This window comes from Acipenser ruthenus, chromosome 6, assembly GCF_902713425.1.
Source record: "Acipenser ruthenus chromosome 6, fAciRut3.2 maternal haplotype, whole genome shotgun sequence".
Classification (NCBI taxonomy): domain Eukaryota; kingdom Metazoa; phylum Chordata; class Actinopteri; order Acipenseriformes; family Acipenseridae; genus Acipenser; species Acipenser ruthenus.
The window spans coordinates 14971037-14985618 of NC_081194.1; the positions used below are offsets into that span (position 1 = coordinate 14971037).

The 14582-nt window shown below is 35.4% G+C and overlaps 1 protein-coding gene across 4 annotated transcripts; it reads right to left on the reverse strand.

Annotated features, from left to right (window-relative positions):
• Positions 1-4544: 4544 nt before the first annotated feature.
• On the reverse strand, positions 4545-13445 carry LOC117411185 (serine/arginine-rich splicing factor 7-like). 4 transcript variants are annotated; one of them, XM_059025062.1, is made up of 9 exons: positions 13344-13444; positions 9844-10024; positions 7276-7452; positions 6240-6314; positions 5952-6026; positions 5711-5758; positions 5369-5413; positions 4911-4946; positions 4545-4779 (listed from the first exon to the last, which is right to left on the reverse strand). In XM_059025062.1, the coding sequence occupies exons 1-9, from the start codon at positions 13432-13434 to the stop codon at positions 4725-4727; spliced, it is 783 nt and encodes a 260-aa protein (XP_058881045.1). In that variant the 5' UTR covers positions 13435-13444; the 3' UTR covers positions 4545-4724. The 4 variants fall into 4 exon arrangements, with proteins under 4 accessions (XP_058881045.1, XP_033874346.2, XP_058881046.1 ...); XM_034018455.2 differs by having other exon boundaries at positions 5711-5764; positions 13344-13443; XM_059025063.1 differs by lacking the exon at positions 4911-4946 and having other exon boundaries at positions 13344-13445.
• Between the last annotated feature and the right edge of the window lie 1137 nt (positions 13446-14582).

Here is a 14582-nt window from a genome sequence, read left to right on the forward strand (position 1 = left end):
TTGACTGCAAGAGGAGAATGATTATTTTAAACAGATAATAACCCAAGGAGCCTTACACCTAATGTACAATGGGGGGTTGGAAAGCCACACAGACAATACAATTCCTGTTATTATGAATAATATAATCTGTGAAAACAAGTAAAATAACTAGTATATTTTAAAATTATTATAAACAATAACAAGTTGCCAATAAATTTGGCACCTCAACTGCAAAAAAATGCAATGCTGCTGCTGCAAGAAAAGGCTGTAGCCTGCAGTGTGTGTATTTATATAAAATATTTGCATTCTCATGATATTCAGTAGCTAAGTTCAATGTCCACACACACTTTAATAGAATGGTTTCTTTTTAACCTATCAAGGTGGACAATGTTATGCATACAGAACCATTATTATTGTATCATGGGTTAAAGTGGCCAATGTTCATTTCTCCTGGGTCAAAACCAATAGGCCCCCCAAAGCTCTAGGGTTGTACATGCTCTCAGGTGCATTCTGAACAAACAAAAGGACTAACATTTATTATTATTTTACAATTAAGAAGCTCTAAACCTTGCTGTTGTGAAGTTACAGTTTTAGTAATTGCAAGCTGACAAAATTGGGCAGGTGTTTCAGTATGTACGTACTGACAACGCATTAATTACAAATACATGCAAGTAGCACCAAATGGCACAACCAGTACCAATGGTATCTCTGCACAGTGCTACACTTAGAATTCCCACATGTAGTTTATTAAAGGAAAGTGTTAAACAAACAAAGAAGCAAGTACAGCATTGTTGTTTTGCAGGTAAGTATTCCCTAATTAAGCGAGTTGAAAAAATGTCAGAAGCACTGGTTGACTATATAAAAAATTGACTTCACTCTGCTGAATAAAACAATCTCAACAGTGTAAACCTAGTTGCAGGAAGGACCAGTCAAGAGTTGTTTCTTGATTTATACCATTAAAATGGTCTTATTCCTCTAAGAAATTGTCACTGACTTTGTGCTTGCTTCTAAATATGGTACATTGAGTTAGAGGGCTCTACGGTCTCACAAGTTACAGTTAAACGAGAAAAAAAAAAGAAAAAAAAAAGTTTTCCATGATAAATATATACCCCTCCCAACCCGGATTTTTTTGGCACTTCTACACGAATCCTAGGACTGGACCTAGGAGAGACTATTTTGATGGAATTCTTTCATTCATAATGTATAAACGGTCAATAAATGCATCCAGATATCAAGCACCCTATTGTATGATTATACGACTCTACGGCCAGGCCTTACAGTGCGAAATAAAAGGTATTTTAGTGAACTTTAAAAGAAAAAAAAAAGACATTTTCATTCTTAAGCATTGCAAGCAATGATAATTTATGGCACTTGCTATTATTTGTGCCCTTTAAAAAGTTCAGGAAGTACACAGTAATATTTGGTCATTTTATTTTAAAGCTTATTATATATAGTAAAGCTTATTATATATACAGACATGCTCAAATTTGTTGGTACCCTTACAGCTCATTGAAATAATGCTTCATTCCTCCTGAAAAGTGATGAAATTAAAAGCTATTTTATCATGTATACTTGCATGCCTTTGGTATGTCATAGAATAAAGCAAAGAAGCTGTGAAAAGAGATGAATTATTGCTTATTCTACAAAGATATTCTAAAATGGCCTGGACACATTTGTTGGTACCCCTTAGAAAAGATAATAAATAATTGGATTATAGTGATATTTCAAACTAATTAGTTTCTTTAATTAGTATCACACATGTCTCCAATCTTGTAATCAGTCATTCAGCCTATTTAAATGGAGAAAGGTAGTCACTGTGCTGTTTGGTATCATTGTGTGCACCACACTGAACAGGGACCAGAGAAAGCAAAGGAGAGAGTTGTCTGAGGAGATCAGAAAGAAAATAATAGACAAGCATGGTAAAGGTAAAGGCTACAAGACCATCTCCAAGCAGCTTGATGTTCCTGTGACAACAGTTGCAAATATTATTAAGAAGTTTAAGGTCCATGGAACTGTAGCCAACCTCCCTGGGCGCAGCCGCAAGAGGAAAATCGACCCCAGATTGAACAGAAGGATAGTGCGAATGGTAGAAAAAGAACCAAGGATAACTGCCAAAGAGATACAAACTGAACTCCAAGGTGAAGGTACGTCAGTTTCTGATCGCACCATCCATCGCTTTTTGAGCGAAAGTGGGCTCCATGGAAGAAGACCCAGGAGGACTCCACTTTTGACAGAAAAACATAAAAAAGCCAGACTGGAATTTGCCAAAATGCATATTGACAAGCCACAATCCTTCTGGGAGAATGCCCTTTGGACAGATGAGTCAAAACTGGAGCTTTTTGGCAAGTCACATCAGCTCTATGTTCACAGACGAAAAAATGAAGCTTTCAAAGAAAAGAACACCATACCTACAGTGAAACATGGAGGAGGCTCGGTTATGTTTTGGGGCTGCTTTGCTGCGCCTGGCACAGGGTGCCTTGAATCTGTGCAGGGCACAATGAAATCTCAAGACTATCAAGGCATTCTGGAGCGAAACGTACTGCCCAGTGTCAGAAAGCTCTGTCTCAGTCACAGGTCATGGGTCCTCCAACAGGATAATCACCCAAAACACACAGCTAAAAGCACCCAAGAATGGATATGAACAAAACATTGGAATATTCTGAAGTGGCCTTCTATGAGTCCTGATCTGAATCCTATTGAAAATCTATGGAAAGAGCTGAAACTTGCAGTCTGGAGAAGGCACCCATCAAACCTGAGACAGCTGGAGCAGTTTGCTCAGGAAGAGTGGGCCAAACTACCTGTTAACAGGTGCAGAAGTCTCATTGAGAGCTACAGAAAACGTTTGATTGCAGTGATTGCCTCTAAAGGTTGTGCAACAAAATATTAGGTTAGAGGTCCCATCATTTTTGTCCATGCCATTTTCATTTGTTTTATTATTTACAATATTATGTTGAATAAAAGTCTGATTTCTATTAAATATGGAATAAACAATGGTGGATGCCAATTACTTTTGTCAGTTTCAAGTTATTTCAGAGAAAATTGTGCATTCTTCGTTTTTTGTGGAGGGGTACCAACAAATTTGAGCATGTGTATGTGTGTGTGTGTATATATATATATATATATACACACACACACACACATCTCTTTATCTATATATCTATAGAGCATCAAAAGAAACTTCTCACTACTAGAACACATTTATTTTCGAAAAAAAATAATCACCTAATTAGTGAGACAGTTGTTTGGACACTGGGTATGAAGTGATTTCAGCTGTTGAATTGCAAGCTTGAATAAAAACAATAAAGAAAATCACAGAAAAAAACCAGTAAGTCACGTCTGTCAAGAGAGCAGCGCCTTCGTGCAATCGGCATATTGGAAGCTGAACTTGGGCAGTGTACTGTGGCTCGCCATCTTGGGTGCTCACAGCCAGCAATCTCAAACCTGGCGAGACGGTATAACCAGACACACTGTCAATGACAGGACACGAACTGGGAAACCAAGATCTAAAACACCTGCTCAAGATCGACAGATCATTTTGCAGCATCTTCGTGATGTCAATTGTTAATCAGCACAATAAAGTCACTGCACCTGCTCTAAAACACTTTGTCATTTTTCAATCACATCTGGTGAATTTTATCCAAATATAAGTTATGTTTCTTTTGATGCTCAGTATATATATATATTATCACAATTACTTTCTGTATTATAGTATATTTACAAGTTAAGCTTTCATTAAAAGGGCCTTTCAATTTTAAGTGTTTACATTTTTCCACCTCATATAAAGGCCACTCAAATACTGTTCAAGTACATTCCGTAGACACTTCTATAAATAAACAATTGTCTGTATGTACTGTTCAAACTTCATTCTAGCTTTAAGTTTACACAAGACACTTTTTAGCATTCACAGTAAATCACGATGTTACGCAGGGATGCTAAATTAGTCATGAATTAAATTTAAGGCATGAATAAAATAAAATATTGACAAAAGAAACCCTAAATATGTAAGATTTAGAAAAAAGTATTGGTGGTAAAATGGTTAAAAAACAAACAAAAAAAAAAAAAGAGGGCTACATGTGCTTATCTATTTTGCAAAACACTGTTTTGGTATCCCTTAATTGATAACTTCAAGTCAACATCTGCACCTCTGTGGTAAACTTAACTTCATCTGAAATTTGTAAATAAATACAGGATTTATTCATTAGTTGGTTGTCATCTGTCACTTACGCAATTGAATAGTCACTGGATAGAATTGGCTTTTCCCACATAGCACTTTGTCTCATTAAATAAATGGCACAATACAGACTTGCAGTTGGGATATTTAGATGTTTGTATGATATGAGCAGAAGTGTGCTGATGGACTAATCCAAGATGCATAATATCTATAGCTCTCTCTCTCTCTATATATATATATCTCTGTATATAAATACTGTACATATGACAAAGACCATATTCTTTTAGAAGTCAAGATTTAATGCAGATACAAAAAAAGCCCAGTGCATTTTATGGTTGTTTTCTTATGCACCGCATGACACATTTTTTCTACGAGCTAACAAAACACTCAGCCATTTTCCAAATCTGTTTGCTTTATTTATTTTTTGACAAGAAACAATAAAAGAAAGGAACAAGGAATACACCTCAACATATTATTCAAAACACAAAATCTCACCATCAGAATCAACAGATTCCCTTATAATAATGTAAACAAATACGTGTTCCTTCCAGAAAGATTTGGTTTTATAAAAAGTTTAGTCATCTCTTTCGGGGGTTTCACTCCTGCGGGGACTTCCTGATGGCGAGCGGCTACAAAACAGAAAGAAGGTTTAATTAAGGTTCCATTGTCATACACTTTTTTCGGAGTGGGGGACAAACATACAGACCATTTCTGCCTTTGCTCTACTCAAAACTTCCCCCAACGAACTAAAAATCCTTACCTTCGCTTTGGAGGTGATGATCTAGGTTTTGACTGGCTGGGAAAGAGATACAAACTTTTAGGACACACTAAAGTAAGTGCCAGTTCTTAAGACCAATGGTCATGTTTAGGACCTTAGAAAAATGTACAAAAATAAGTATTTCCTAGGGACATAATTTACATATAGTGTGGAATTTATATAAAAACTACATGGATTCTGAATGAAATGTTATTTGACATTTGTGTAATTTACTGGCCCTTATAAAGTCCTTATCTATGAAGTGCTCTTCACTGAACTAATTTAACAATTCTTGATATATTTCCTGAGTATCACATGAACATACAGTATAATAATGTGTGTTCAAAGCCATTTAGCAATATTAACTGGTTAAGTTAGTACAAATGACTTTAAATTGGGTAATCAAAGACATCTACTAGGAGAACACTGTTAAGGGTTGGAGATGGTAATTCAATTCTCACCTCCTGGCTTGAGAGCCAGACTTCGATCTTGCCACAGAGCCAGACCTGAAAATGTTCACATGTAAATTAAAGTTTGTTTTATGCATTTAAATACATTCAGTTCACACAAATTACTCTCTTTGGAGCCATGCCCACTACAGCTAATTATTTTAATGCTTAAACATTTTAAAAGCACTGAAATGTCTGAATAAAAAAAAAACCTGAATTCACAAAAATCCATGTGCTTTGTATGGCTCTGTATATGCACACATTTATTAACTGTCTGTTACAATATAAAATGTGTATAATAAGCAAAAATGGGTTTCAGTGCAATGAAAAGTGTTAGTGTTGAATTCTTCTCACCTTCTCCTTGGGCGTGAAACCGATCTGGACCGAGATCTAGATCTTGATCTAGACCTGAAATACAGAAAGTAATGTTTCATGGCCATACATTGTAAAAAGGAGTACAGATCAGTGGTTATCTATCCAGTTTAAATGTTTGGTTAGAGACAATTCCATTCTAACTATGCATCCTACAGAAAACTCCTGAGATCTTCTGCTACATAAAATGAGAAAAACAAACAAACAAAAAAAAACCCTTCACCTGGATCTTTTAGATGCTGATCTAGATCTCCTTGGAGAAAATGATCTCGATCTGCGTGGGGAGAAAGATCTAGATCTGAAACGAGAGACACATTATGTTTGAAGCAGACTTTCATAAATCAACAGCTATCAGTTAGATTCATAGTTGCTCATAAATATTATGCATTTCTAAAATCTTTGATATTAATAACGAACAGTTCAACGACCAATACAAAATCAAAATTCTGATTGAACATACTGGTTTCAAGGCCAGCATCACATAACATCTATTAAACTACAAAAAACTCACCTCCTGCCCCGGCTTCTACTGCGTGAGCGAGTGTATCTCCTCCCTCCATATCGTGAATGAGACCTAGATCTGGACCTACCACATTAGGAAATAATTATATTAAAATAGGAGCCATTTATTTGCAAACTCTATTCTGCTTCCGACTGCCTCTGCAGGAAAATAATTCAAACTTCTATACTAGTAACAGTCTCAGTTTGAAAGAAAAAATATATTTATATAGATTTATATACAAATGTGTTTGGGGCCTAATCTCTATGCATTTTGTACAATTCATCTACATAAAAATAAATATGTTGCTTTTAAAAAAAAAAAAAAAAAAAAATGATACATAAACAAATAACATTTCTTAGATTTTGTATTTAACAAAAACACATTAATTGGTACTTAAAATAAACCTTGCAAGTTTGCAGGTCGACCCTCTTTGGACCCCAAGGTCTAGCAGATCTAGAAGTATCTATCAGCCGATCTCTGCATCTAGAAGTTTCTTCAATCTAACGACGATCAAACTGACAGCCAAATGAGGCAAGGTGAGGCTTGATTGATGCAAGAAGATTTGTCTAGTCGGGAATGTGGTCAACCTGGAGGTTCCTCTTTATAAACGGGGCCCCAATTCAAAGCCAAATTTACTGTGTTACGGCGATCACCTCGTCTCAACCAAAATGTTCTGCTCTCTATAGAATCTTAGGGCGAAGGCGCTCGAGGGGATCTGGCCTCATATGCTGATCGCCTCAAGGTCTAGGAGGATCTTAAATGACGAATTTGCTAGATGCCTCATGAAATCTTAAAGGCTCGTGACACTCTGAATCAAACGAAGAAACCTGAAAGGTTTTGACCAGGTGGATTATTAATAAATCGCAACAACATTTCAAATTACAATTAAAAAAAAAACATTTATAAAAATGTATATATTTAAATGGCACGTAAACCTGCATACATCTTACAAAAACAAATGTAAATGAATTATTTTCACATTACTAAAAATAAGAAAATATTATTTAAAAAAAACCAAAAATACACATAATATTGACACACTTACCTGCTCCTTCGTCGACGGCTATATCGATGGCAGTCGTAGGCATAATGGCCCTTGTCGCCACATTCATAGCACCTGTCATTGGGGTCGAATGGGCGACGGGCCGGGGGCCTGTCATAGCGAGAACGCCTTGGCATCCCTGTAGACAATTCAGCTCGAACCCGAGAGCCACAAATTACCCTGAAATCAAGAACTCTAGTTATTAGTACTGCACTTTCACAAAAAAAAGTAAAATACGTTCATAGGCGATAAAAAAAAATAAACACATTCAAGGTCAGGGTTGAAATTACAGAGAGGTTAATACAGGCGAGGCAATGGCATTAAAAAAAATAATACTACTAAACACAATTGGACTGTTGAGGGTTCGCAAAAGTTATCCTTTTGAAACACAGCCATAGCATTATTCATAATGATCATGGAGTCAGTCATCAGACTTCTTGGGCAAAAATAAATATGCTATCAAATTTCAAATTCCCCAATCATGTATTTTTATTTTTTTTGTTATTTTTTTTTTTTTAAACCACACACAAAACTACTAAAAGCATTTGTATTCTACATGAACATGACAGATAGATAAATAAATAAATGCAAACAAGCTTTTTGTACCACAGAAATATTGTGCCCCTTCAGTCCTGTCCTGATATTAGTAGTTTCCTGGTCTGCTTGTCAGATGTGGAAGACCAGTGCATGTATTAAAACAATAGTTTAATAGGTCATAGACACTGCACATTTAAACAATTTTCCTTTTTATAAAAACATACAATTTTGAAAGCCATATTCAAAGAAGAAATATGTCATACACTGTGCATGTTTTCTATATGCAAACCCTAATTTGTATATAACCATAAAAAGAGAACATGTACAATATTTACAGTGTATTCCTCTACTACGACTACTACTACTACTACCATGTGAAAACAATGCCCGCCAGAAAATGTGTGACTTTTTCATTGCCATACAAATTTTGTTTGACTTCCTTTCTTGAAGGCGGTGACTGCATGTTCTGGGCAGTCTGCACCTGACTGGCTTCTGCAGTAGCCTGTCACTCTTGATCAGAACAGATGGGGCTCCAGTGTGCTGACAATCCTCTTACTAACAGAAATAAGGAACAAACAGTATTGTGAATGCTGATGCAATATAGCCAAAAAAAAAAAATAAAAAAAAAAATAATAATAATAATGAGGGTCAATACTGATCATTTGGAGGAAAAAAAACCTCTCAAAACAGAATTGGCCTTCACCAGTTCAAAAATATTGATATATAAACCTGGTTTGAACTCAATACCAATACAAGCCTGCCTATCTCGTATTAAAATATCAGTTTAATTTTTTGCGGGTCTAAAAGGGCATGTTTCAGGTGTGGACAGGGTTTTTTTTTGTGTTTTATAAGTGGAAATGTATCATCGTTTGCATCATTACATTTTGATTACAATTTTCAAAAATGTAAAGCTTTTACTAAACATTTTCAAAACCCAGTAAATAAAACTTAAATAAATCACAGATAAATGTATAAATTCAAACTGAATAAAACAGGTTGATGTTCTTTATTTTTCTGTCAGTGAACCCTGCAGTGGGTTATATGTATCTTAAAATGCATCAAAATAAATCCATTACAATATTTAGGCTACAAGTAATATACAAATGGTTTTAATTGTAAAGTCTATGCAAGTACAGTAACGATGTTCAGTTCTTGGTTTACTACAAATATACTCCTAAAACTACAATCATTTCCACTCTGCAGATAAATTATTTCTCAACTACCAACAAGTGCTTCCATCCTACAGATATTCTGAATGCAAGTTAATTAAAGTACTGCTGTAACCTATCAAATTAGCTTTCCTGAAAAAGCAAAAACAGTATCTTATTTCTCCACTACAGTAGTGTGTAAATGAAAACCATCAATCCAAACACACTTTACATTTAGCATCAGGCAAACAATTAGATTTCCAAGTGTTGTATTTATAACAAACAAAAGTTTGTTATTTTTTTTTGCAACAGGCTACTACTTTTCCATGCCTAGGGAGAACTATTCTTTTCAATTTTAAATAAATATTTCAGAATGTGTTTCCATAAAATAAAATTGTAAATGAACACATATTTCAGTAATGTTTTTCAAGAACTGTGTAAAAAAACAAAAAAATGGCAAGTTCAACTACTCATTAAAATGAATAATTTTACTAAAATCACACACGTTTTTGCACTCTCTTATATGCAAGTCCACAAACACAACTCGGTTAAACAAAGCCTGTTATTATACATAAATCTGATGTTTGTTACTGGGCAAGAGAAAACATTTTAGTAAATGTTTCTACTGTATTCCAAAAGAGCAAATTACATCTCAATGGCTGAATTGCAAACATATTTAAAAAACTTATGAAGCCTCCAAATATTTAACAAAAACACAGTCATTGCATTCCTTGCAGAAATCTGTGCACTGGAAAAAATAAAAAAATTAAAAAAGTTATTTTTACTTTTTTTTTTTTTGAATGTCTTCATTAAAGCACATTCACTGCTACTGGAATAAAAGGCTTGGACTCTTGCATTATCTGGGTCTTTCAAACTATCTACTTACTTGCCATCCAGTCCACGGACAGCATCTTCTGCATCTCTGGGATCTTCAAACTCCACAAAGGCAAACCCTGGAGGATTCCTAGCAATCCATACAGTTCTCAATGGTCCATAATAACTGAATGCACGCTCTAGTTCTCCTTTCCCCGCACCTGTTCCAAGGTTACCAACGTAAACCTTGGTTTCTGGAAGGAAAAATAAAAAGGTGGCACTGCAACTCCAGAGCGTGGTTGTATTGACAAATCCACCCTTGCAGATTCTATCTCCAAAAAAAAAGAAAAAAAAAAAAAAAAAGCTTTCCAAATACCCTAACTGCAAAGAGAACTGTTCTTCTCACAATAATTCTGAGCATCTTGGGGGCACTTTATTGAGATCAACAGCTTCATTAGCATATCACTACCCTTTGGCAGTTCCATCATATGTTGGTTGTTTAAATGTACGCATTGGGGATTTCTACAGAAAAACTGAGTCAAACCGTCCACATGCATGAAGTAGTGCAGCAAGAGAATATGCTTCTGACATACTTTAAACCATTCCCACTAGATTGTTCTAGTTCAGAAAATAAAGGGGTACTGAAAGTCATCTTACAGTGTGCAGCATAGAGCTTCACATTGTCTACCTCACCCCCAAGGTAGTAAAGTACAAGTTATGAGTTATGATCCGACTGGAGGGCAATGTTCGAAACCAGGCAATACCTCTAAAGCAGTGTTGCCAACTTAACAAATTTGTGGCTAAATCTAGCGACTTTAAGGGCTGACTTGGCAACAATTTGTGTCAAAAGCGACTAGCTACAGGATATTTCCAGGACAGTCTTCTGAGAATTTCAGAGATATAAAAATCGGCAAAATGTTTGATTATCCCTTATTAGCAACATCCTTTTAGAATCTGTGTCAGGGTAATTGAATTGAAATTCAATAATGCCCCACTCCATTTGAATATGCAAGGAAAAGTCAATGAGTCATTTGCTTAGCTTATAGCTTCTGTTATTGTTTTATTTTTTGTAAATATCAGGCTATCGTTTTTCTTTTTGTTAGCTTTTTTGTACAGGAGACATGGAATGACTAAAAATGTTGGGTGTTGTCGTTCATGTTGACTATAAATAAATGCTTCAATATTTGATGTAGTGGTGATGTTGCATTAACTTATCTGTGCTTCTGCTGTCTGCATTTTATTGTGTGCAGTTTTATTTTTACAATAGTAATGCTTAAAATGTCATTGCAAAGCTAAACATGTATTTTCAATGTATGAAATTTAGTCCGGGGTGATGGGCTGTACCATTTTCCAGGGGAGACAATTGTGCGTGACATCAGGGATATTGCTGCAGAACGAAGGCTCCCACAGCGTAGCTCAAACAGGGTAGTGCTGCTTGCGCAACTCGTAATAGACGTCATCATTATATGTTACAGCCCGATCACATGATAAGGGCGATGAATTTACGTACTAAAACTAAGTTTATTTCAGAACAATAACCTACCCCTAAACCTAAGGATCGTGGGGTACTGGCCCTGGATCACAAATTAATTCTCACAGGGTAATCACTATGTTCAGTGTTCTCCCCTCCCATACCCTGTTTATCGTCACGTTGTAGCGGTGTTGAGGATGAATGAAGCACGATGTCAATTACGAGTTGGGTTCGCAGCACTACCCTGTGTGAGCTCCCCTGCGGGAACCTTCGTTCTGCAGCCATGTACTCGGCCTCTAACACTCCCCCTTGCTTTCCGGTACTTCAAGATTTAAAACTACACCCCTGCATACTACGTGTGGTTGTTGGTGTGTAGGTACTATGATTGTTTGACGACTTTTGCTTTAAAATAGCGACTTCATGGCCAATCTGGATCTAAAGTTGGCAACACTGCTCTAAAGTATGCGAAATAAATACCATTATGTAAAAAAGTTTAGTGGTGTGTAATCTCATGGTTTCCATGTTATGCCCTTTTAAATATAGTATTAAATTCGGTCAAAGAATAACCATTCAAAATAGAAGTATTTTTGGTAAAGTAAAAGTTATACTAATTATACAATTTAGAATCTTCTAGTGAAAAGTCCAACATCTTGTAACCGCAAAGCAAAACATCTAAAAATGTACAGTCTAAAATACCTACGTTTGCAAACAGACAAAACTGCAAGAGTAATTTGCTCTTTGAATTATAGTGAAACTTGCAGACCCCCATCCGTAATAAATAAAGCCATACGGTGTATGAGTAAACAACCAATTTCCTCTAAATGTGAAATTATATTATATTATATATATATATATATATATATATATATATATATATATATATATATATATATATATATATATATATATATATATATTACACACATATACTCACACACAATAGTCCACTAGACTAAGTATAAACAGTTTATTGGTATGATAAAACAAAAATGACTGAATCACGTTCGAAATATTGTGCGTAATATAAAGATATTTGGAATTGTATTGTTCTTTTAAGAATTAGTTTATTGTAATATTGTATGCACTTCAAGAACTGCAAGTTACTTTCATCTTCGGTTAAATCGATCAACTGTAATATTTCCCGAAACACGTGGTTTCCTTGCAGTTTTAGGCCTAGTAAATTTACTTTCGCTTCAGTTCAATGGGTAAAAGGGCCTGCTCTTATTCGTACAGAAATCAGATCAATGTCTAAATACTCCAACAAAATAACAAATTAAGTACTATGAAAAGTGCAGCTGAAAATGAACGGAGATAGTCAGCAACTAACAGATACATTACCCACATGACAACACTCACTCCAGTTACTGTACAAATAACGAAATAAGCGTTGCAGTGCGCGGCGATTTGAGACGACAGTATTCAGTTCTGCTTAAAAACATCAATAATTCTCATGTAACAACTTCGTGGTGGCATTGATCTGGTAATATCTTCCACTGGTCTAAGAGCTTACTCCATTTCAATATTAAAAATGAAGGAAGGCCTCAGATTAAAATAATAATAATAATAAATAAATAAAATTATCACTATTTTATAAAAACGTAACACGAGTGGTCGGAAACGTGAGATTATGTGTGTGTGTGTATATATATATATATATATATATATATAAATACACACACACACACACAGTCGTGCAGACCGACATTAACAACAAGGACCAGCACAGACAGAAACCAAAAACCAGAATATTCTTCGGAAATAAAATAAATGAGCACTTAAATTATTTGCGAATTTTAAATGTACTCGAACATGAAATACACACGTATTCATTGTAATTCATTTGTATTGACACCATCAAGCCCACCGCCCAGCCCCTTGCTTTCTCTCTGTGCAGACCCTGATCCTTTTTGCTGTGCGCACACACAGACGTCCGCCATTACAGAACATTTACCCGCCATGCAGCCACCTTTCAGGAAAGGAAATTCGAAAGCAATTTAAATACTTTGCTCCGTAGTTCAGATTTACCTCACGTCACACGACGATGCTAACGTATGTGCCTAATTTCCTTAAATCAAAAGTCTAACATTACACTAAATCCTTACCTCCTCCGTACCGTTCGTATCTGGACATACTCCTGCTTTCACCGCAATGATCTTCCCTCAGACAGCAGAGAGAAACAAATTCACTACGCATGCGTTCCAAAACTATTTATCTGCACGGGTGCATCATGGTAACTGTACTCTGCACGCGGGAGAAAACTCTGAAGAGCACGCATTTCGTATGGTCTGTTCTTGTAAAAACTATGGAACACATGTATATTTAAAACACTTTATTTTGTGACGTTGGATTCAATATTATTAAACTAAAAAAATGTATATATTTTCAATGTTGTCGAGTATCAAGTTGGTGGATGCATTCCCCAATAATGTAAAAAAGACACATGGTGTCTGTGATTAGTTTTTATGAATTTGAACACTTATGGCTTACCTTTTTTAATTCAACAAATGAATGCAAAAGTTGGACACAAAAACAGGAAATGCATTACTCAAACATGACACAATTAATAATGTACAAAACATGAATAAATGTCATATGAAATATAATTTCTTGCATAAAACATTACAATTATATTTGTATTGTGAATTTAGTATTTAGCCATTTCCATGATAATATTACAGAATGTACTAATAGCCGTAGGAAGTAAATAGCCTGCAATGCATCGAGTGTGTGAGTTTTACATACAAAAGAACACTTGGGATTAATTATTATTATTATTTTTTAATCACACAAAGTGGAATTTAAGTGGCATAATTATGTAACGGGAGGTACATTAAAGGGGATTATAATTTATCACAGCGCCTACAGTGTTTAAAATCTGTAAATTACATTATTATTACGGGAGGGTCAGTTAAAAAATGATCGTCCAAATGTGGTGAAACATAGTATATATAAAAAAGACATTCATTTTTAATGTATTGTTTACCCGATTGTTTGGACTAATCAACAAACTGTGAATGTTAATGGCAATGGTACATACAGTACACAATGCATTTACACTAGCGTTCCGGAATCTTTCCGATAAGATTCTGGGACAGAGTACCGGAACGGTGCGTTTACACTTGCTTGAAACAGCAGGGGGGTACTTCTCACAGAAGCAGACTCTCAGCATGCGTACTTTGAGAAAAAAAACAAAAAACCTGACGCCCTCCTGTAATGACGACATAAAAGAGCGCCATCATTTGAAAATATCTCCAGTGTGATATTTTCTGCAGTCTTTCCAGAGTATGTCCTCAGTGCGTTTACACTGAAAGAAAAGTGACCGGCATCCGTCCTCTTGTCCT

Coding starts and splice junctions, on each gene's coding strand:
- LOC117411185 (XM_034018455.2), bottom strand. CDS start 13,434: ATGCGTAGTGAATTTGTTTCTCTCTGCTGTCTGAGGGAAGATCATTGC. Junction 5,414..5,710: donor GTTTCACGCCCAAGGAGAAG/GTGAGAAGAATT, acceptor GAACATTTTCAG/GTCTGGCTCTGTGGCAAGAT. Junction 4,780..4,910: donor TCATCACCTCCAAAGCGAAG/GTAAGGATTTTT, acceptor TCTGTTTTGTAG/CCGCTCGCCATCAGGAAGTC.